At 35.7% G+C, this 24,562-nt stretch overlaps 1 protein-coding gene across 2 annotated transcripts in view; it reads left to right on the forward strand.

Moving 5' to 3' along the window:
* The window catches only part of Ndst4 (N-deacetylase and N-sulfotransferase 4), a 227,423-nt gene that overhangs the window by 76,068 nt on the left and 126,793 nt on the right, over positions 1 to 24,562 (forward strand). For both annotated transcript variants that reach the window (XM_050152462.1, XM_050152525.1), the window contains exon 2: positions 18,897 to 18,984. In XM_050152462.1, the coding sequence (XP_050008419.1) occupies positions 18,897 to 18,984 (88 nt within the window). The remainder of the gene's footprint in view (positions 1 to 18,896; positions 18,985 to 24,562) is intronic.

A 24,562-nucleotide genomic window follows, 5' to 3' on the forward strand; every position in this document is an offset into this window, starting at 1 on the left:
CCCACCACCACACAAACCAAATCTTTACTAGAAAATAATCACATCACTCATGGAAAAAATGATGATGTCTCCACAAAAAAAAATGAATACAGCTTGATTTTTTAATGAAACCACATAAATATCTAAAGTAAAAACATTTCACCTGATTATTATGTTCATATTTCTTGATTTTATTTCTATTAAACTTTCCATAATTAACTGGCTCATGCTTCCTCCTGTGGTAGATTTTATGTGCTGACATTTCAGCTTTCTCCTGAGGTTAGTGTTGTTTGGTACATGCAATATCCAAAGGAGTGCTTCCACTTAAAAGCTTATTTCATCTGGATATATATTCTTACTGGATTCATGTATTTTAAAATTATTTAAAATCAGTTTCCTTAAAAATGATTTACCTTTGCTTTGCTTTCTAGGATAAAATAGTCAAAATATTTTTTATTGTCCGAATTAACATTGCAAATATTCTCTCTATTCCATAACTAATTCGTCATGCGCATAGCAATCTTTCTTCTTCAGTGGTATTGATCCACATGCCCCCTTTTGGTAAAGAGTAAAGCTTCTTTAATTACTTTGGCTGACTTTCATTTTTTACAAAGACTTACACACCGAGTATCGTGTTTTAGTGTTTTCATTTGCCCTCAATTTACCTGTACTTGGGTCCTATGGATTGATGGATGGACTGTCTATATTCTTAAAAAACATATCACCATCTACACTAGTCTACACTGACAGTGTTTAGCTCAGAAAACCGAAAGAGCTATCACTCAGTTTCTCGAAGGTTGGATAACCTCTTCCCTTTCCTTTGCCAGAGGTGTTTTGACCTTTAATTAAAAGGAAAATTTGTTGTCTTCCTTTCAGAAGACAGCAAATAATGAACTCATTAAAATGAGGTTAGTGTTCAGGCCTTAGAGCAATAAGAGTTGAAGTCTCATTAGCAGCTAACAATGCAGAACACAGCACATAAATAAACCTAATACAGCACAGCAAAATGCCTCCGCGCATTAAATTTGAGCAGAATCAAATGTTTACTGTTGATGATGTTTAGGGCATGAAGTTTTAATGCAGTTAATAAAAGAAAGCAAATTGCTTCCTATTAGACACGAAATGTGGCCACGGAAATTGTCCTAAAATATATTATGTAAATATGAGATATGTTGGCAATTAACATGATATTATAGAAAAATATATGCCTTGATTACTAGGTGCGATAATTAGAAGAATAAAGATGATGAAAAACCCCTAAGGGTACTTGTAGATATTAATGTGAAAAAATACAGAGTGTAAGATATTAAACAACTCTTGTTGCACTAACTCTCACGGTGAGAGATACCTGCACTATGGATGCAGAGAGTGTAATATCACCCAACTGATGAGCTATCATGCAAGTAAGAAATACTTTAAGAGCATATTTTAAAAGGCTTCCTTTATACGGAATGAAGAATCTCATCCTACAAACTCTGTGCTGGCTTCTCTGCAGCATACTAAGTATTATAATTAGTAAAATAACAATTAGTTATTCAGCAGTTCAGTAAAGATTTGACATTCTTTTAGAGCTTGATTCTACATCACAATTTTTATTTTTATTTTTATTTTTTTGCATATAGTACACATACATTCATACATGCAGACAAAATACTCATATACAGGAAAACTTTGAGTATTAATTTCTTTCTACATAAATGAAGAATAATGATGATTATATTTTTAATTAGATAATTGAAAGGTCAAAAGATAAAATGAATAATCAAGTCCTGTCAAATTAAATATAATAGCAGGTACTATTATTGGTTTCCTTTTTCCTTTGGCTTCAGTTTTCATGTATTGAATAAAAAAATCACTTTATTTTGGTTTTTTTATTTTAATTGTGAGACAGGATTTTGCTATGTAATTGTGGCTGGTCAGGGCCCTATGTAGACTATGCTGTCCTTGAACTCAGATTCAACTGTCTCTGCCATCAGAGGTGTATTCTATCACTACCAGATAGAAAAGCTTATTCTAAAGTGGCCACTAGAGTTAAATGATTGTAGATTAAAGCAAAGATGTTAATGAAATTTTTAAAATTTATTTGCAGAATTGCCACCAGTTCTGAGTTGATATTGAGCAAGTAAAAATCTTCAAAGAACATTTAAGGTTACCTGACAACACAGGCATTTGAATATTATATAAGATGTTTTATTCATATTAGTTGAGCAATGTTGAACAAGTTAAAGTGACATTTAAACCAGAGTGGAGGAGTTAAGTGTGAATCAAAATTATATTTGCCAATACTGAGTTTCTCTCTTCTTTCTTTTCTTTCTTTCTTTCTTTCTTTCTTTCTTTCTTTCTTTCTTTCTTTTTTTCTTTCTTTGTGACAGGGGTTCTCTGTATAACAGACTTGGCTGTCCTGGAACTAACTTTGTAGACCAGGATAGTCTTAAACTCACAGAAATCTGCCTGCTTCTGCCTCCTGAGACCTTACACTAAAGGTGTGTGCCACAACCACACAGCAATAATGAAGTTTTCTTTTCCCATTGTATCAGATTCTTTAGATAAGGTAAGACATTTTAATCAATGTATTTCATCTATAACTAGATCATAAATAATTTATTTCTTAAATAAGAAACATCCTCTAGGTCATATTTCACTTTATATACTTGATTTTGGAATTTTTCCTTTTTATTTGTTTATTCCTAGCTAGCTCCGACATCTCAAATTTACCCATTTCTGTTATTTCATATTTTACCATGAGGGTTGTGACTTGTTCCTCACATCTTGCTTCTTGGGCAGCTAAATGGCGTCTGCCTGACTCAGCCTTCATTCTTCCTGCCTTCAGTTTAGTTTTCCCACCTACCTATATTCTGTACTGCCATAGGTGAAAGCAGCTTCTTTATTCACCAATAGTGAATATTAATAGCACCAAGAAGGGAGTCCCACACCAGTTTGGAGTGCTAAAACCTTAAACTTTGAATCATATTCTATTCTGTATCACTTTTCTGCTGATACTTGTAAATTCTGCAACTCTTACTTCTCAACTGGAGAAGTTGTCTTTCTGTTTAAAGTGTTCTCCTCCTCTACTTGTGCTCATCCAAATTCTCAAAAGCTCACCAGACATTAAGATGTGAATTCTGAACGGCATTTCTCTGATCATCATCCTCTCGTGTCATAACCATTGCATTCCTAATTTTTACACATTATTAGATCGTTTGTCTGCCACTTGTATTACCTTTTGGAAGGTAAACTCCTAATTGGAGGAAATTTTTGGTATTACCCAAAGCTGCAGTATTTACAGCGCATAAAACAGCTAGGCAATATTAGCAACGTAAAGGTCACTTGAATATATAAGTACTGTGATATTATGTTTCATCTATTTGAAATTCTTAAGTTTAGCTTTTACTTAGCATCTTAGAAAAAAATGCACCTAGTTGCGAATAGTCTAAATCAAAAAAGGATAGCACGTATACAAATAGAATTCTTTCCAGTGCTGCTTTGGCTTAGAGACGACAGCAGGAACGATGCCACCAGGACTGGATGCCATCACCTTTAGGACCCTTTGCTTTGTTGTTGTCCTCTGTGAGCATCTGACCAAACTCACTCTGCCTACAGGGAGTCAGAGCATGGAAACAAGCCAGAGGTGGTCAGGTGATAGAGTCTGTTTTTTGTTATAAATATGCATGGTAATTAGTTTGTAAATAGCATTGTCTGTTATTTGATGCTGTGCAGGATTAGGAGTGACAGGAAGATCTCACGGGATCAACTTTATTTTTGCAAGGTAGAGAGGTAGAAAGATCCTGCAGAAGGTAATTGGTCTACCACGTGCGTGAAAATCCCATCTTAAAATACACTACAGTGTGGATTTGTGCTTTAGTTTCTATAATAATCATGGCTGTGTGTACATAAAGAAGTCTTTTCATATTCATAGAAAAAAAAACCTAGAAGTGCTTGTTATCTTTTTCCTGCTGGCAGAGTAATGAGAAAAATTCTACTCTATTTGAGCTTAAACAATAAATAAAACCCAGTGTCTCAAATATACGCAAAGTGACTCACACCTTGGTAGCCTTTGGAAATGATTCTTACAAACAAATGTAAAGATGCATGCATATGAATATATTCTTGCCAAATTTTTAATTTTGTATCAAAGTATTTCTTCAAAAATATTATATTAAAATAAGCATGCAAATACTTAGCTTGCACTGAAATGAAATACTTAGCTTGCTGTGTCTTTTTAAATTAAAAAGCAGAAACAGTTTCACACTCAGAACATACAAGCCTCGATAAACAAGTGGATGTGTATGTTTTAAAGGGCAGAGGACTCTAGCTGGATTGAGAAAGCTGCTTAGTCGAAGAGACCCTGAATAAATGTTCGTAGAAGTGCAATTCCTGAGGGAATTAATGCCAGTGATGTTTAGTTAAGTTCGATTTTGGCCCTGTAACTAAACATGCTTACTTACAAATCAGTTTTTGTTGAATTTCTGGGTGAAGTTGTACCTTTTAAATACTGAATTTATGCCACAGTAAGGAAGAAATTAGAACTTCTCTAAAGATAGTTATGTTTGCAATTCAATCATAACTGGTAAAGTTTATTTCTACGGTGATTGTTGGAAATGGTTAATCTGATATTTCTAATCTTTTCATAAAATTAGGTTGATAATAATAAGATTACAATATAAAAATAAACACTCATGATAACAAACATTTTAATAGGTTCTTCCCATTTACTTATCTGTTAGTCCAAATATATATTCAAAAACAGATAGCATTATTACTCAAAAGCAATATAGATTTAGACAACATACTATATGTTGTAGAGTTTTATGTGAGGTACAGTGGCACATGCCTTCAGTACCAGCACTGAGACAAGGTTGCTATGATTTCAGAATCAGTCTGGGCTAAATATGTAGTTTGATGCCACTATGGTGCATAAACTGAGATAGTTTATTTTCTGTACTCAAGAACATAGTTAGAATTAATTATAGTTACAGTAGAGTTTAATGCTCTAAAGCATATGTAACTAATAACTGATTACCATGCCACTAAGACATTTCTAACCAGCAAGTGAGCAAGAAATGTTTCTAGAGATGGAAATAGAAGAGAGGAATCAGGCAAGCTGTGACTGTCTTAATGGTGGCAGATGTTACTGAGAAAGAAATAGAGATAACCCCATGAAATAGAACAGGTATAGTCATTCCAATGATGCATAACATTGAGGAGGTGGCTGCTTCAGAGCTCTGCAGTCTTAAAGGCATAAAATATAATTTTTTTATATTTGAATTTTATGCATGGGTACATACATTTTAGATGGTCAACAGAAAATGAACTCAATGGCTCTTCAGAAGTTCCTTGTTTCACAATCACATATCAGGATAACTTTTAAAATTTTATCTTATTTATTATTTAATTTATGTATTTTTATCTCTATTTACCACATAGGTAAATTGAAAGCTTCTTCCATTTTAGAGTTTTTATGTTTTTTTTCAGAGTGCAAAAAAGAGTGTCACTCTGTATTTATATCTGTTTCATATGCATTTCCCTGGGCTCTTTTCCTTCTGTTTGTTTTGTGCTATTCAGATATGCTAGGTTTTGTTTTGCCTTCTTTTATTTAATCCCTTAGGCACAGTTGCTTTTTCTAATGAGAAACAGAAAAGGCGTGGATCACAATGGCAGTGGAGGTTGGAAGGACCTGGGGAGGAGTAGAACGTGGGGAAACTTATCAGGATTTATTCTGTGAGAAAAAAAATCTATTTTTAATAAAAGGAAAATACATATTTGTACTATTTAAAAATTCTTCCTATATTTACTTATTTTTGTGGGTTTTTTTTCTGGGTGTATGTACATATAGTGTATGTGTGCCTGGTGTCAGTAAGACCAGAAGTGGAGGATCAGATGCCCTAGAACTGGAATGACAGGAGATTGTGTGCACCACAAGGTTTTGAAAGGGAACCTAAGTCCTCTGAAAGAACTGCAAGTGCTCTAACCCTCTAAACCAATTCAGAATACAAGTTTGTTAAGAAAAGTAATTTAAAAGATTCTTTTAATTTTAATCAAGAAAAGATTTCTTAGGAGAGTATAGTACTATATTCATTTAGAGCAAAATTTTCTTAACATATTTAAAGGATTATATAATATTAAGAAATTGATCTGAGGATCTTTTTAGATAATATATCCTAGAATAAGAGAAAATACACACTTTGTACAGATCATTTGCAGTGATTGTGTAACAGAATCTATAGAGTCTTATTTCTTTTATTTTGCTACTTTCACTGAACAATGAATAGTAAGCCATATTCCAGAGAAGTTGGTACAGCCTCAGAAAACACCTCTACCCCAAGGGGTAGACAGTCACTTCATGATTGCACTTTCGTTTCCTCAAAGACTATAACTCAAATTTGGGCTGGTGGTATGGGTGTTACTCTCTGATAGTTGAAAGAAATGTTGAAATACATCAACTTTAAGATATTTTTCTGCCAATTATCTCCGTTGTATTAATACCATTAACAAGCTTCATAATATAGTTACTGAAGTATTCTGATCATAAATTTTATTTATGCAGCATCATTAAGTTTTGCAGATCCTCTAACTTATGAAGCACAGTTTGGAAAACCTATGTTTCTTGTTAAGTAATTTTGTTTCATTGGCTAAGCTTTTTATGTAAAAGTGTCGTTGTCTATCCAGTAGGGACAACAGTTTAAGGTCCACATTTTAAATCAACTCCAAAGATGAGGATGGGGGTGTATCAGCTCTGGAGCATCCATAAACAGTAAACATACATCTTCCTCCGGCACGGGAGCTGAAATCTACAGAGATGTAAACTGAACATTAAAGTTCTTGCCTAATATAGAAATCCAGTGTCCTGAATTTAGGACTCACCAGATCCTCATGACAATGTCTGCACATTTTGAGACACCCGACTCCCACAGTCACATCATAGAGTTTGTTCTTTCAGTTGTGGGTCCATGCTTTGTTTCTCTTCCTATTTGATTTAGTATGCCTAACCCTCTATTTTACTTCATTAAGTTCCATTGTTGTAATACCCCCCCCCCAAAATCTTAAGTACGAGCTAGTTCAATCTAGTATGAATTGATTATTTACTCAACTACTTTGGTACTTCAGAAAATAAAATCACTATCTTGTTGATCCATTATTTAAAATTTCTTAAGAAATTAGTCATATTGCAAATGATAACCTCTGAAGTTATAGTATATTTTTATAGTTTTACAATTCAGGATAGTGTATGTCATGGTGTAGACTTGGAGTCAAAACCTTAGAGTTAATTAAATACAAGGATTATAGAGAAGTCTTGGTGGAAGCAACTTATAAATGAGAGTGTCAATAACTTAAAAAGTACTATTTCAAGGATCACAGTCGATTTGCCTTTTGTTCAAATTTATTTATTTGATTCAAACTGATGATCAGTTTTATATATATATATATATGTATATACATATATATATAATTAAATTTTCCACAAACGTATCTGTGATTTTGATGGTTTGCTCCTCAGCTTATGTTCCTATGAGCTAGTGTGACCTTTAAGAGATGAGTTGTTCAGAAAAGAAAAGAGTTGGACCTTAGTCCCTTCCCGTATCTCTCTTTATTTTTCATCCTGTAGGAAGGACACCTATTATATGCTTTATCACTAGAGACCTATGCTAACCAGGCCAATGATCTATGGACTTTAACCTCTGAAACCATGAGAAAAAGGTTATTCATAGAAGTTATTGTATATGATTTGCCACAGTTGTGGCTGAGTAAGAGTAACAGGAAAGGAAGAAACAGATTCTAAGAGTAAGGCTCTGTGATAGTTTGAAAGGACCTAAGTAAATTTAAGTTAAAGATACATCTGAGAAAGAAACTAAGTCTTGCAACGACTGATTACCATCCCACCATTCTCAATGAATTCCTGGTCCTAGTGACGGGACAGAAAACAAAAGTTGAAGCATGCTGCGCCCTGCACCCGCCCCAGTGTCTGAGCTCTGTGCGCTGCCACCCAGTTCGGGAGCTTCAGGCGGGGGAGGGGGGGCTGGAAGTTAAAATACACAGACACACACAGACAGAAAGACAGCGACACGGGTCATCCTTGAATGCCCCAAGAATGCCCCCTTTATTGTGTTGGAGATAGCCACGCCCCAGCCAAACCCAGGAGAAACCACTCTCCTGCCATCAAGAACTCCTGAAAGTCTCATGCTCAGAGCAGCTGTAGGCACTCAGATCAGCGGATTACAAGAAATTCAGGATCTGGGGTCTCACTGCTCCCAACAGAAGCATACATAGCATACTTTTGAAAATTGTATTTAACAGTGGGCCCAGAATTCTGTGAACACCAACCTGAATTTGAGACTCTCCCATAACGAAGTTTAGGGTGGATGACAAATCCACCTGCACCCACAAAAGGGCTTTAAAGACACACAAAGTGTTTCGCTGATGAAGTCAGACAAAATTCACAACACTGTAAGTGGATTTCAAATTTAATTTGGTTTATATAACCTTTCTGTGTTCTTTAATAATTATGCAGAAAATGGAAACTCTACTCAGATGGGATACAAGTTAATCTTATTTTACAAGGTCAAGTCACCTTTCAGATATTGTCTTCTAATTGCCAGCATCTTTACCTAGTGTGATATTTGACCTTCCATTATTCAAAAACTATATCCTGTGCCATGAGGCCATTCCTCAAAAACATTAAGTGTGTAGTTTATCTCTGAAATATAGCATCCAGTCCCTGGTGAAAAACTGTAAAAGTAATGACTTGAAACTCTCCTGTAGGGTAATGTATAGTGGTTTCCCCAGCACACTCAGGCTCTTTGGGGAAGAAATTTGTGAAATTGTAGGGGAGGTGTTGAACTTTCCTTTAAAGACTTTCCAAATTTCCCAATTTCACTGAGAGTCAGGAACTAGAATCGTTCACGAAACTCTGGCCTCATTCACTTCCCACACCAGTCCAGCAGCAGTCACACTGCATCATGATTTCCTTTTATTTTTTTTTCCTGTTTTTCGTGTCTCAAACAGAAGCCCCATTTTTAGTATCTTTTGCTGGTAGAACTTCCAGTCTCCTAAATGGTCTTGTTTTATTCCTGTTTTCCTACCTACTGGAAGCTTGTTAACCAGGCCAGTTAGCCATGAGCTTTAACCTTGAAAACCATGACCACAAATAATTTCTTCATGGAAGCTGTTCATTACAGATGCTTTGTCACAGTTATGGCTGAGCAAGAACAGTAGGAAAGAGAGAAACAGGTTCAAAGATGGAAACAGGTTCCTCTTCAGCAAGTGCTAAGAGGACACACATTAAACTATGAATCCCAGTTTATGTGAAGTGGAGAGATTGCATTAAGATGATCACATGCTCTTTAATGACACTGAATCTAGCTCTCATGTCTGAAGCTAATGCCCATGTCTTTCATTTTGGACATGGTTATACTACAGGAGAACTTGAGCATATAGGGCAGGAAGGATATGAGTTAAATAAATATTCCAAAGTAAATAGGAAAATTCTCATGAAGCTTCAATCCTACATAAAAAACTACAGGCAACTAAGGAATGCTAGGAATAGGAGAGGGAAAAAAAAAACACCTCAGGGAAAAGCACAACAATTGGTTATTTATTACCAAATGGCCAGGCTTGAAAACATGCATGCAAGTAATCTTATACAAATGGAACAAGTTACATCTGGGACTGTGTGTGTGTGTGTGTGTGTGTGTGTGTGTGTGTGTGTGTGTGTAATATGATAATTAATGAACAACAAAAAAAATACCTTGAATAGCAGGAAGGGGCATATTGCCCTTTGGATCAGTCACCAACTCCCTCAGACACTCCCTGGGAACCCACTCACCACAAGGGCCAGGAAAAAGTTGGCAATCTTAACTTCCTTTCCTTCTCTTCAATTCAAGTTCCCCAGTCTTGTTCCCACCATTGCAGCATAAAATTTGCTGTGCCCCCTCCTTCCTCTCTGCTTCCATCCCCAGGGGTACATGTTGATCCTAGTTGCACACACAGATTTTTTTTCTTCCTTTCAACCTTCTTAGCTTCTCCCATCTCTTAGCCAAAGCCCCGATTTTAGTGTCAGCTCTCAATACCTAGGAATAAATTCGATGCAGAACCTACAGTAGCCACATTGAAAGTTTCTCAGAATCATTCTTTACCAGGCCAATCACAGCCTCCACACTCCCAAAGACAAGAAAGAGCAACAGAAACCAAGGAATGAAATACCTACCTAATAAACACAAGACCAGATATCAGTACCAAGCCTATAACCATCTCAAACAAGATGCCTAGACAGCAGCATAAAAACAAGTTAATAACAGTCAAACAATATGTTTCTGCTAAAGACTAACGACTCTACTATAGTAGAGTACGCCTCGGGATATGCAATATAGCTGAAGCAGAACACAAGGACTCAAAACAGTTATTAGGAATATGATCAGAGACCTTTGAGAAGATAGAAATAAATCCATTGATGAAATCTACAAATAGTCAAATAAAGAGTACAATGAGATGAACACTATTCGAGACATGAAAGGGGTAATGGAATAAATCAAAAAAAACCAAAACTAAGACAAAATTGGAGAGGAAATACTTAGGAATTCAAGCAGATATCTTAGAGGTATCTTACCAAGACATGAGGCAATGAAAACAAGAAAGAAGAAATTGATACTTTGGTCAAAGAAACTATTAAATCTTAAAGAAGTAAGGCACGAAACATCCAAAAGATCTAGGGTACTAGGAAAATATGAGTTCCACTGATAGAAATAGAGTAAGAAAAAGAAGCTCAGATAAAAAAAAAAAACAATTCCCCACAACATATAACAGTCAAGATACTAAATGTCTTATACCAAAAAATTATTAAGCGATAAAAAATGACCAAATATAATATGAAGGCAGATCTATTAGACTTAACACTTGATTTTTCATTGGAGACTCTAAAAGCCAGAAGGGCCTGGATGAATGTTCTACAAGCTCAGAACCAGAAAAGTATTCAATTTCAATAGATGAAGAAAGAAAAATATTCAACAATAAAACCAAATTTAGGTACTTAGGTACTAGGAAAGCATCAACCTGAAGAGGTTAATCTCATCCAGCAAAAAATAAATAACCACAGATAAACAAATCAAAAGAATAGGTTTGGGGAGCCTATACCTCAACAACATAATAACAAGGATCTACAAACATTATTCATTGACAAGTTTCAATATCAGTGTTCTCAATTCTCCAATAAAGAGACACAGACTAACAGAATGGTTGAAAAAAAAACAGAATAAAACCTTCTACAAAAAAAAGAAAGAAAAATGGGTCATGATAGAAGTTAAAAATGAAATTATAAACATTTTTAGAATTGAATGAAAATGAAAACACAACTACCCAAACTTATGGGACACAATGAATGTGATTCTAAGAGGCAAGTTCATAGCACTGATTGTCCACATAAAAATAATTGGAGAGATTTCATATTAGTAACCTAATATCACACCTGAAAGTTTTAGTGGGGAATAGTTAAATCCAAAAAGTGTAAGCAGTAAGCAATAACCAAACTCAGGACTGAAATCAATGAAATAGAAACAAAGAAAGATGATACAAAATAGCAATAAGACAGAGATTTTCTTTAAGAAAGAACAATGAAGTTGGCAAAACATTAGCCAAATTAACTAAAAAGCATAGAAAGAAGATCAAATTAAAGATAAAAGGGACATAACAACAGACACAAAGGGAATTCAGAGTATCATAAGAACATACTCTAAAAACTTGTATTCCACCAAATTGGAAAATCTAAAAAAAGTGGATAATTCTCTTCATATATACCACCTACTATCAAATAAAGATAAGCAATTTAAGTAGACCCATGACCAAAACTAAAATAGAAGAAATAATTAAAAGTATATGAACCATAAAAGGGCCAGAGTCAAACAGATGTAATGCAGAATTCTACTAGACTTTCAAAGAAGAATTAATGCCAAGACTCCTCAAATTATTACACAAAAGAGAAACAACAGAAAGAATGGCCAATTCTTTTTACAAGAACACAGTTCCATGATACCCAAGGGATATAAAGACCCATCAAAGAAGGAGAATTACAAATAAATTTTCCTTTTCAACATAAATGCAAAATTCTCAATAAAATATTTGCAAATTGAATATAAGAACACATAAAAAACTTCATCTAGCATGACCGAGTAGGCTTTATGCCAGAGATGCAGACTAAACTAAAAAAAAGGTTAATTTCATTAGATGCAAAAAAATGCCTATGAAAATTTTTAACACCATTTCATGAAAAATGTTCTAGAGAGTTTAAGAATATAAGGGAGTATCTTAAAATAATGGAATCAATTTGCAGCAAGTCCACAACCAACATCTCTCTAAATATAGACACGCTCAAAGTGTTGCCACTAAAGTCAGAAACAAGACAGAGTTGTCCGCTCTTTCTATATCTATTCAATACAATCCTAGAAGATCTACAATGATGACCTGCCTTCCAAACACACTTGTGTGATAGTGACACAAAGATTTGGAGGGTAAGCAGCCAATCTGATTTGAGTTAGGCACACTCTATGAGATGGAACTGACTCTTAAAAATGCTCATGTGATATAGAACCAGTGACTTGATTACCCAAGGACCTCGAGGCCAAATATTACTGTTCTACTAAAGGAACATGGCCATACAATGAATCCTAATGACATTTTGGCTGTACTCATAAATCAGTGCTTGCTTGGACATTACCAGAGAAGACTCTTTCTGCAATAGTTGGGAACAAAAGCAGAAACTTCTCAGCTGGAAAATGTAATATACAAAGAGTGAAAGGCCCTCAGAACTCTAAGTCATAAATGGGATTTTTTTTTTATATTTTTGGTTGTAAGACTAGCATTTATTGGCTGAGCCATCTCTCCAGTGCTAAATATGGTATGTCTATAAAATCTCTCCCCTCAGGCTCAGGGAACCTTATGGAAGGGAAGATAGTAATATTATAAGAGCCAGAGCAGATTTGAGGACACTAAGGATGTAAGGCATTTTAGATGCAACCAAACTGGAGGCACTTATGATCACAGAGATTGTGGCAGTAAGCATAAAGCCTACATGTGTATGATCCAGATGGGACCCCAGCACTAAGAGGAAAAGTGGACACAAGACCCTATCCGTTCTAGCCCCTAGAAACTATGTCTAATTGATAATCACTGGCAAATGAAAAATCAGTTTTTTTTTTCTGATAGAGTCTCACTGGAGAATCTCAGAGTTGGAGATAAAAAAACCATAATTGAAATATATTGTATGAAAAAAAAATCATGCTTTCAATAAAAGGAAGCAAAAAAGAGGGAAATACAGGAGGGTTCAAAGGGAGAAAGGGAGGAATAGAATGGGAGAAAGTTGTAATTATATTACAATTTCAGAAAAAGAGGAAGGAAGGGAGAAGGGAAGGAGGGAGGGAGGGAGGGAAAGAGGGAGGGAAGGAAGGAGGGAAGGAAGGAAACTAGCAAAAGTGTCCTGACAGAATAAGAAATGAATAAAACAATCTTAATTGCTTAAAAATAGAATAAAGAACATATATAGATATCTATGACATATTCATTAAATGCTGATCTTGCTTCTAGCATTTTAGATTCTTTTTCTATTTTCAAATTACTCTTTTTTTTCAACTCCTCTGTAATTTTGAAGGCTTAGCACTTTTGTTTTCAAACTTATTTTAGACAGCTATGTTTAAATTTTAATTGATTTTTATAATATATTCATCGTTTTATTTTGGTCACTGAAAAACACAGAAATTTTCTTCTTTGAGTTGTGCAAACTAGAATGTTTTCTTAACATAATTCAAGGTATTTTGGGCATCTGGGATACTTCTTTATGAGCCAATTTGCTTTATTCTCATTATGTTTGTCATTTGACTCCCACATTTGGCATGACATGCACTAGGAGGCCATGCTTGAGTAGTTTTACTCCCCTCATCAATGAATATGTCTGCGTGATTTTAGAGATTTAAGTAGTGTAAGCACATCAGCGCTTATACCTTGGTCTCTGTTGCTCCCTTACTCAAACTGAGACACATTGCTATGCAGCTTCGATATTAAACAATAGGTTGGCAAAATGTAAGTTTTTGTCTATACTGTTCTGATACAACTTTTGGCTGATCTATATTTATTATTTTAGCATTGAAAAATGTTACAAATGAAATGAATCCTATTTATTGTCATGCATTACTGTGTTTTATCTGACTATAATATAATTCACATGCCCAAAATTGCATTTTCCAACAAAAGATATGGAAAAAATGACAAAGATTTGATCAACCTGAACACTTTTATTGACTAGAGAGGGAAATAAGATGCAAAGTACATATAATAAAAGAGAAAATTAGGCAAAATTTATGAAAATAATTTAGAAACACTCTCTAAAAGATGAAGAAAGGAAAAATTTTGAGCCAAAGTTTGCTTCTTGAAGAAAGATGACATTTAAATAAAGATTTAATGAATGAGTTGGAGTTTTGAATGGAGATGGGGAATAACTGTAGTTTTCCAAGCAGAATGAAGAGTGAGCTAGAGATGGAGACACATAGAGGGTGGTTCAGTGGTGGTCCAGGTTAAGGACCACCTGGTGAAGTAGGAAATGGAGAGATGCAGATAGCCTAGCTTGATATTTAAAGATCCCAGAGATTTATGACTGATAGGAAAGACTGACATTTCCAGAATTTTTCAATTTGCTTACTGAACGAACACTACTCAAGCCATATTATGTAGCAAACAATCAATCTTTTCATGTCCCCATGATGTAATCTTAAAATAATTTTAGTACATAAGTGTGTTCCTTATTCCATTTTATAGATATAGGAAAAATAAAGAATGAAAATGGCTGATAAAACTTGAAAGGTATTAATAGAATACCTTTCTTGAGTCAAGTGTCCAATGTTCTTTCTGTGCAGGAAGCCCAGCATGACTGTAGAGAGTAGGAAATAGAGGAACATAAAATGAATAGTGGAAACACTATTGTTTCTACAGTCCTTTGAAAACCCAAAAGAAAGGTAATGGGGACTTGCAGAGTAAGGTTGACTTGGGTGGTTTCCTGTTTCCTTTTTAGAGTGTTCCCCTCAAAAGCACATAATGAGTAGCTGTGTAGGAAAATATTCCACAAAACTCCCGACAAAGCACCGTCTAGACTTCTGTGAAGAGGAATAGTTGCACACATGTGACTATCTAATTTATATATTTCCTCTTTATCTGCCTCCTCCTCCTTCCTCTCTTTCCCAAGCCCCTCTGTTACCCACCACCTCCTTCTTTCTCCACCCTCATTTCTGTCAGCAGTAGGGCCTAAAGCTACATGGTTCGTGTTTATTATTCTCGATACAATAGTGTAGCATCCTTAATAAAAACCCAAAGACAGATATTGAGTTCAAACTGAATATTGGAAAATCAAAGCAGCCAAACCACCAGAGAGTTCTTACCTCTACCAAGGCTCAGACAAAGGGTCAATCCTGTCCTCAACATCACTGCTGACTGTGATGCTTTCCACCAAGCCTGTCAGACTGCAATGAGTTCTTGTCTCCTCTTGCCTTACATACACCTCTCTCTGCCCAGCCAAATCACTTCTTTCCCCACTTCCCTAGAGCTGGAATTAAAGGCATGTGACTCCTGAGTGCTGGGAGCACCTTCATGTGAATTCTATTTATCTTTTTAGACAGACTCAATCTTGTGTAGCCCAGGGTGGATGTAAATCCTGGAAGTAAAGGTGTGTGCCAACACTCCCTGGCCTCTAGTGTCTAAATTCTGTATTCTGATCTTCAAGCAAGCTTTATTTATTTGAACATAAATAAAAGATCACTATACAATAGTAAGCCCTTATTGAAATAAAGTGATGCATATAGGAATATGAATGACTTTAGGAACTCAGAGGAAAAAAAACCAATGAGTGGATAGGATCAGAGAGGAAGAAGGGAAAGGAGGAAATAAAAAAATCAATGTGTATTTCAAAATACTGTATCATAGGGTCTGGGAATAGAAAAGGGACTCACTAAGAAAAAAATGCACATTTTTTTTTTTTGCAAAAGCATGAGGATTTTTATTAATTCTGTCATGACAGCGTCCCCCAGCATTCGGGAAGCTGAGAGACCTCGAATAGCTGGTACAGTCTACTTTTTTTTAAAAAAAATTATTTATTTCTTTATTAATTAATTAAAGATTTCTGTCTCTTCCCCCACCGCCGCCTCACCTTTCCCTCCTCCTCTCCCAATCAAGTCCCCCTCCCTCCCTCGTCACCCAAAGAGCAATCAGGGTTCCCTGCCCTGTGGGAAGTCCAAGGACCACCCACCTCCATCCAGGTCTAGTAAGGTGAGCATCCAAACTGCCTAGGCTCCCACAAAACCAATTGGTGCAGTAGGATCAAAAACCCATTGCCATTGTTCTTGAGGTCTCAGTAGTCCTCATTGTCTGCTATGTTCAGCGAGACCGGTTTTAACCCAGGCTTTTTCAGACCCAGGCCAGCTGGCCTTGGTGAGTTCCCGATAGGACATCCCCATTGTCTCAGTGTGTGGGTGCCCCCGTCGAGGTCCTGAGTTCCTTGCTCGTGCTCTCTCTCCTGGTGCACATTTAAAGGCTTTGTTTTATAGCATTCAACAATAAATTCAACAAATTCCATGTATTTTGGCAACACCTTTTTTTTTTAATTGAAAATAGAGTATTGTTTCCCTCACTCCACTTGGTCTAGCTCCTCCCAACCCTGACTCCCTCGCCATTTCCTTTACAGAAAAGAGCAGGCCTCCAAAGATGACTGCCCAACAAGACAGAATAAGGACATAGCCCTTATACCAAGACTGGATAGCGTCCCAATAGGAGGATAAGACAGAAGAGTCAGTGCAGACGAAAGAGTCAGGGATACACCTGCTCCCACATTTAGGAGTCCCACAAGGAAAGGATAGCAGTCATAACGTATACACAGAAGACCGGGTACAGATTCATGCAGGCCCAGTGCATTCTGGAGTGTCTGTGACCCCATGTAAACACTGCTTAGTTGATTCTGTGGGCCATGTTCTCCTGCTGTCTCCAGCCCTCTGACTTCTACCTTTTTTTCGTTCTTCTTCCTCAGGGTTTCCACAGTCTCTGGGTGAAGGGACCCAATGGATAGCTCCAATATTCATTCTCTCTCTCTCTCTCTCTCTCTCTCTCTCTCTCTCTCTCTCTCTCTCTCTCTCTTCTCCACAATGTCTGGCTGTGGGTCTCAGCATCTACTCCCATATGCTGTAACGCTGTAGGAGGAAGTGTCATTGATGATGACCAGAAAAGGGACCAATCTATGAGAATAGCAGAATATCATTAGAATCATTTCTTTGACATTTGAAAAGGACCATTCATTCATGTTTGGTTCTACCCTAGTTCTCTGGGCTATCCAGTCTCTGGTTCCTGGCCATCAAAGCAGTGTCAAACATGGGCTCCCTCTTGTAGAGCAGTCCTCAAGTTGAGGGACAACATCCTCTTTTTAGTGTTTACTTAAATCTTATTACATCTTGTTATGCCATATTTGCCTGATACTCTGGGAAGACTGGTCTTTTCTGACGGGAAAAATAGGAGGCAAGGATCTGGAGCTAGGGAAGCTGGTATGAGTGGAGGGAGGCAAAACTGCAGTCAGGACGTATTGAAAACAACACAAAACAAAATAATGTTTAAGACTTGCTAGAATTAGAATTAACTAAAACTGAGTTTAGTTTTCCAGAGGTGACTTTTTGTTTTTTAGTTTTTTTGTTTTGTTTTGTTGTTTGTTTGGGTAAACCTAAAATAAGATTTTCATGATTGTTTCCATTATAATTATAGTCCTGGATAACCACCGACTGCGTTATTTTATTATTACCCATTGGCCATTGTTCCCTCCCCCATCCCTTCTCCTTCTCTCCTTCCCTGTAACCTTCTTTTCATCCATCTTTCTTCCCTTCTCTTAGATTAACATCAAACAACTTACAAAGAATAGTACATACCAAAGAAATGATTAAAGCCAAATCTTATTCATCATGACGAGTGTAAACAATCTAAACTACGGCTCTTTTTTTCACCCTAATAGTTGGTTTAGTAGTCAAAAAGTATTGAAATTAATTGTGCCAGTTTTCTAAGAGAATAAAGTTCTCTTGTAAATCTATTGGAAAAAAGGATATGAGTTCTCAACCAATAAATCAGTAATCATGCCAATAAGGAAAGAAGAGAATATATTCCTGAATATACTGTAAAGATGGGAGTATTGATAAAACGAGCAGTGAGCAGTTCTGGCTAGTTAGTACCAATGTGTTCGTATCCTCCTACAAGTGAGAAGTTCTGAGTGTATTTCCAAATCTAAGGATTAAGGAAACGTTTGCTATGTTGGGAGAATTGAGAATATTTCTTCATGGAATTGACAGCATATAGCATATTTATTCCCTTATGTTTTTTTTTTTTCAGAATTACAAGCAACGCCTTGTAAATGTATATTACTCATTAGTTTATGAAGTAAGAACTCATGCTTTCACTTCAATAATTCTACCTTAAAAATCATGGGAGCGGTAACAGTAACATGGTCACATAATGAAATGTAGTGCAAATAAAAGTTCTGCCCTGTTCCTTAGTAACATACGGAGGACTTGTCTATAGCAACCATTCTAAAAATATCCCCCATGGAAAGGAAATGTAATAATCTGAAATTCAAGAAATGTCTCATACAAAATGAAAAATGATTTCAAGGCTGTGCAGTTGGAGAATTGGCTCTCAGTGATGCATAATGTGCTCAGGATTTAACTGTTTCACAGTTCTGTGACCTTCAATAGAATAACATCCGTAATAATTACAATAGCTGCAATATGAATACACAATCAATGCCCATCAGACACCAGAGCTCAGCAAAGCTCTTGTTTCTCCCATGCACACACATTGGTGAAAGAGGCATCCCAAGGCTTCATATTTATTTTTCTAAAATGATGTTAATTTCTTATTTATTTCAGGCATTACTAGAGACTCAAAATTTACTGCGCACTCAGGTTGCAAATTTTACCTTCAACCTTGGATTTTCAGGGAAGTTTTACCACACAGGTAAGAAGTAGCTTTGTGTTCTCAGGCAGTTACATATAAACAGGATATAGACTTTTACATGTTCTATAAGTAGTAGAAATGGGATGTCTATATTGATTATGGGGGTTGGGGAACTTGGGTTCACTGTATGAGTAGCTAGATCCAAACGTCAGAGAGTTTGTTTACTTGGGAAAAACTTGTAAAATAAAAGACAAAAGAGAAATAGCATTGACATAAGGACTCTGTAAGAGGAAGCACTGTCATTGTGCCAAACATAACTATGCATCCCTTTGTTTGTGTCACATAAGCGAAACACAGTATAGAAACAATGATGACAACAACGACATTAACAGATAAACAGAATTGGGCAGCATTTTTAACCATTAAATGCTGGAGTTGATAGATACTTTGGCATACATTATTTTAATGGGATATGTATTCTATAGGCTTAAAGAAATGCAATAGACCCTAAAGGTTATCATCTTATTAATTTACCTTCCTGTTGATAATTTTACCTAAAATTATTTTTGCTTACTACAGCTGATATCCATTAAAAATCCTTGCAGTCATGCATTTTCCCCACCTCTGTCCGGTTATCTTTTCGTTTATTCCCAGACCCTCAGCAGACTCTCAAAACATGCCTGGTATTTATATACTTTATGTGATTCTGTGTCTTACTTCTTTGCCCATTCAGATTTTGACTTTCATCTTAAGAATTATTAGTATTGCATTATATTACATTAAAGTATGCAGGTACTATGTTTATAAAATATTTTGTCTTACCCTGATGGAGAAGCAGTAGTAAAGTATGAATTAGGGCCTCTGTAAAGAGCACAGTCAAGATCTGTATCTATGTGTGCATTTTGACTGTGAGCCAAATGCTTTGTTTAAGGTGTTCAGTTGTGGGAAACATATCTTAGTCATCACTTACTCAGCTTAGGGACTCATACAATATCCAATGCGAAGGCAGTCTGCAACCATCCTATGTGCAGCACATTTACTCAAGGAGACTGTCTAATGCAGAGTTCAGCATGGTTCATTAAGACAGTGAAGGAGAAATGCCTTGCTGGTATTTTTCCTGATGTCTGTTGGTGTTTTTCTCCTTGGAAATATTTAAATTTGCTTAAAGAAGGGAAGTTAGTGCTTAGCTAGTTGGTAAATCAAATGATTGTATATTTAAAGGCCATTTGAAGAGAGATTGGGTCATCATCTCTGCACAGGCAAGGCAATTCTACCTTACAATTTTGAAAATCGTCATGATTTTGTAAATCTCCTTCGAAAGCTTCCTTAAGAAATGAGTTCAGCCCTAAGACGCTCTGACTATGAAGTTATAAAGCAGATAACCGTAAAAGCCGTGTCTGCTCATGCAGGGGAATAAAGCTATGAGATTATTTGAGGTTCATACACAAACAGTACAATTTTGCCTTAAACGCCCTCATAGTGAAGCAAATCCATTCTCTTGGCTATCTAGATAGCCACCTCGGTGTTTATTTCCTTCTTAGACATATTAAACCTGCCAGACAAGTTCAGAGTCAGTGTTGATAGAAGTTATGGTATTTTCTATTTCTTTGTTATTATCCTAGGCCTGTGTACAGTACACATCCATTAGGAAATACACAAGACAGTTTCGTTAGTTTTGTTAATATTTCAAAAATAGTTATTACTATTCACACCCAAGACACATCTTAATTATATCTTTGAAGCAGACTTCATTGACTCTGAAATTGGAACTAGCCTAGTAAAGAAAGAGAGAGAGAGAGAGAGAGAGAGAGAGAGAGAGAGAGAGAGAGAGAGAGGATGGAAGAAGCGTTCCATAATATGAAGCAATGGTAATAGCTTACTTAGCAAAGAAGACATATGTACATATAAACACATAAATCCTAAGAATTTAATTTTCTTCACATAAATATATAACTTCTATTTAACTGCTCTGTTGTATTGTCTAAAGGAGTATAGAAAATCATTTTTCAAGTGCGCAATCGTATTCCGTTGAGTTCATATCAATCTATTTGGGCTTCAGACATTTCCTCGAGAGCCAAATGCTGAGATACCCTCTATCATAAAAGCATACCTCATCTCTGTCTAGTCACAATTCTATCTGGAGATTTAACATTATAGAAAAACAGGTCGAAAGCCAAGGAAGTTCATTGCTTCTGTGTGCTTGTGGCTGTGATGTGTGACTGTTTTCTCCTAGGATGGTCTGATTTCCCAGTAAGTAAGGATGCTGATTGATAAGTCCCATTATTCTGAAGACATTTAATCTCATGTTTCTCGTGTCGTGGTGACTACTGCTGCATGGGTTAGCCGCCTCATTTGTTTGTATGTGTCATGTGTTCTTTCCTATCCACTTCTCTGACCTTCACGTTAAAGCCAATCTCACCCCAAAATGACATATTACTAAATCTCCCCGAAGAGTCATTCATCCACAGGTGGCAGATTGAAAGAGGAACATAGAGTGTTGATTAAAAAGAAAAAAAATAATAATAAAAGTAGGGAATTTAGAATAATTTTTTTTTAGTCTGAAAGTACTTACATCTTGATTGAAAATGGATCATAAAAGCTCCACGGAATAAAAACCCCACAGCTGAGGCCACCTGCTGGTAATGCTGTACACTTTATTTTTCACTGGACATGATTTCTAGTGAGAATTATTGCTGTTATTATAATTTAATAATCAATTAGTCATAGTCAAATCAGTAATTGTCATGAATAATGTTTGGAAATTAGTTAAAATTGTTTTCCCAGGTTGTTACTTTTAGTCTCTACAAATTAACTTAATTAAAAAAATGTGTTAACATCAAAGATGAAAGGAGGGAAATTGCTATTCTAGCTTTGTGATTTTCTTTACTCTTCTTTGTACATTGCAGTTTTAAATACCAGATGTTAGAGACCAATGGGTTCTGTTGAAATAAATCTTTGACATTTTACCAACTATAAAAACATTTGTGCCTTAGTTTCCACATTTACAAATGGTGATTATATTACCTCCCATATGTGAAATTATATGATAATAATTGCTCATTATTAGTAATTATGTATGAGAATAAAGGTCTATGAAATACTAATTTAAATCTGTTTTTGAATTTGAGGATAGTAGGTATCTTTTAATATACATTAATTTTCTAGCAAGAATCACATAGGTGGCTAATATAGGTGATTTATGTTAGATTTCAAACCTGGAACAAATGACTGAGGTGCCTATTTAACAGACCTGTCAGCCAGGTTCTACCTGTATCCATCAGTCCCTACCTCTACATAGTCCTCCTGACTAACATAACCAGGCTTTTATCCTGAACTCTCCCGCCCAGGAAGCTGGGCTATTGTTCCCTGCAAAATCCAACCACTTTGGTTGTCTGCCTTCTTTGTACCTTTGAAGCTCCTGACTGCTGCTACTGATTCGCCTGCTCTTCCCTCCATTTCCCAATCCCCTTTCCTCATATGGTTCAGTCTGGTCATGCCCACTCTGGACACTCCCTGATGTGCCTTCTTCTGATTGTCCATTTCCACACATCTGCAATAAACTTTCTCTTCCACCATACCTCATAGCAGTCATATTTCCTTTTCCTTTTTATTTCTTTTGTTGCTGTTGTTCATTCAGCTACATATTCACCAATAGGAATTCATGCCAGGTATTGAATGAAAACAAAATTAAAAAATATTTCTTTATATTTAGAAATTAGAATATTTCATGTGTAATGAACGTATTTTTGCGCAAAAGAGATAAAGTAGCCAATGGAATGGTTTGACTTTTACTTTCTTCTTACAACTTTACCTTTGCGTCTGTTAATCTATAGTCCAAATTTTGCTGAAAAGCACCATTTATTTTTGGCCTTGCCTGTAGATTAGTAGTAGAACATTCGCCTTGTGTTCATTCCTTAGCAATGAAAAGACAAAATCAAAACCCTTATGTTGACAGATTTAAAGAGCTTTCAGAAGCATGTTATTATCTCAAAGTAATAATCCAGTAAAAATGGTGACAAGAAGCTTAACCTTTTGTGCATTTTATCCTGATGTGAAACATGTGCTCTAGAAAATAGAGATTTTTTTTAAAAAAATATATCATTTTAAAAGGAACAAAACTTACTTTATATTAATGATTCTTTACACATAATTTTGGCTTAGTTTAGAAGTAAAAGGATTAACTGGAATGCAACTAATTTAATATCTTTAACTGGTATCTATATGGTCATTATGAGCTACAAATAACATTTTAGTCTGTAGCTTAGCATAGACGAGTATTGAAGAAGTATGTGCTTTGACTGGCAAAATATAGCATTTTAACACAAAATGGAAATCACTTCAAATTCTACTGTGTCCTACCAGCATGACTTGCTATCATATTTTTCATAAATCTATTTAGAGTGTTAAGGGTCAGCCTCATGTGGTTCGAATTATATGACCAGCATAAAATGAGAAAGGTTGGCAGAAATTAATCTATGATATTTAAAAAGCAGGAAGCTTAAATCTGTCACTTTCAACCTTGCCTAGAGAGTTTGTCAATTAGCATAATCTCTGATATAAAATTGCTGATATTTTATGATCAGCCGTCCAACTGTTTATATCAGTATTCTTCAGATTGAGCAATTGACCTTGTTCCTGGTCAAGGAAGACATCAGTGCCTCCTGCCACACACAATAATGATCAATAGAGCCGAAAGGAAAATACTTTATACTCAGAGAAGAACAGTCTGGTTTTATTTGGGGGGGGGGTAATCATCAGTTCTTTGATTGCTTGTTACATAAGTGACGCCTTCAAATGCATAACTCAGTCTGTTTAATTACAAAGATAAGAAACACCTGTAGCTCAAGTATTTCACTAGTGGAAATGGTAAATGATTCATAGCTTGGATTTCAACTCTTGATGGTCTTAATATACTAATGTAAGACAATGAATTGAGAGTCTGGTGCCAACAGTTTTAGACAACTTCAGGAAATAATAATTGTTGTCTACTTATCTCATTCACAGGATTTCTAAACTTCTAGACTTTTTTTTTTTAACTCTTTTTGATATGAGGCTGTTAAGGTCACTGACTATTTATAGGAAGGCAGAATTAAGTTGTTTTAGTATTCTGTGTTCTTGGAAAGTAGCATGCCCAAGTGCTGCTTAATAGATCTAATGCTTGGCTTTAAAAGGTATGGTCTATGCAGGCTCACCCTTTAAGAATGGGGAAAAATGTGTCGATTAAAAGCCAAGCAGTTCAATATCAGCTGGCTTGATTTTCAGAAGATGCTGGTAGTCTATCGCTTCTATATGGACGTCACAACATGAAGTGCTTCTGTAAATTGATCGCATTGACCCTTTACTAACACCTTATGACAAAAGCATTTGCATCTTTGGTTTAAACCAGGAAAATGAGACGCAGAATTACAACTCCTCAAAATCAAATAGTTAATTTCATAGGAAACAAGGTACTCAGTTCCAGGAACTGAATCCAAACTGCATAACCTACTTAATACTATGTCTTTCCTACTGAGGAAATCTTTTTCATAGGACATGCAAACAACGTTTTAAGAAATATTTAAAATAACGTTGATACACTGTTCCTTAATTGAATAAAAAATGGAAATTTGAACACCCACCTATTAAGTATATTGTGTTA

Source organism: Alexandromys fortis, unplaced genomic scaffold (genome assembly GCF_014885135.2).
Source record: "Alexandromys fortis isolate MF-2015 unplaced genomic scaffold, M_Fortis_MF-2015_v1.1 scaffold_19, whole genome shotgun sequence".
NCBI classification, from domain to species: Eukaryota; Metazoa; Chordata; class Mammalia; order Rodentia; family Cricetidae; genus Alexandromys; species Alexandromys fortis.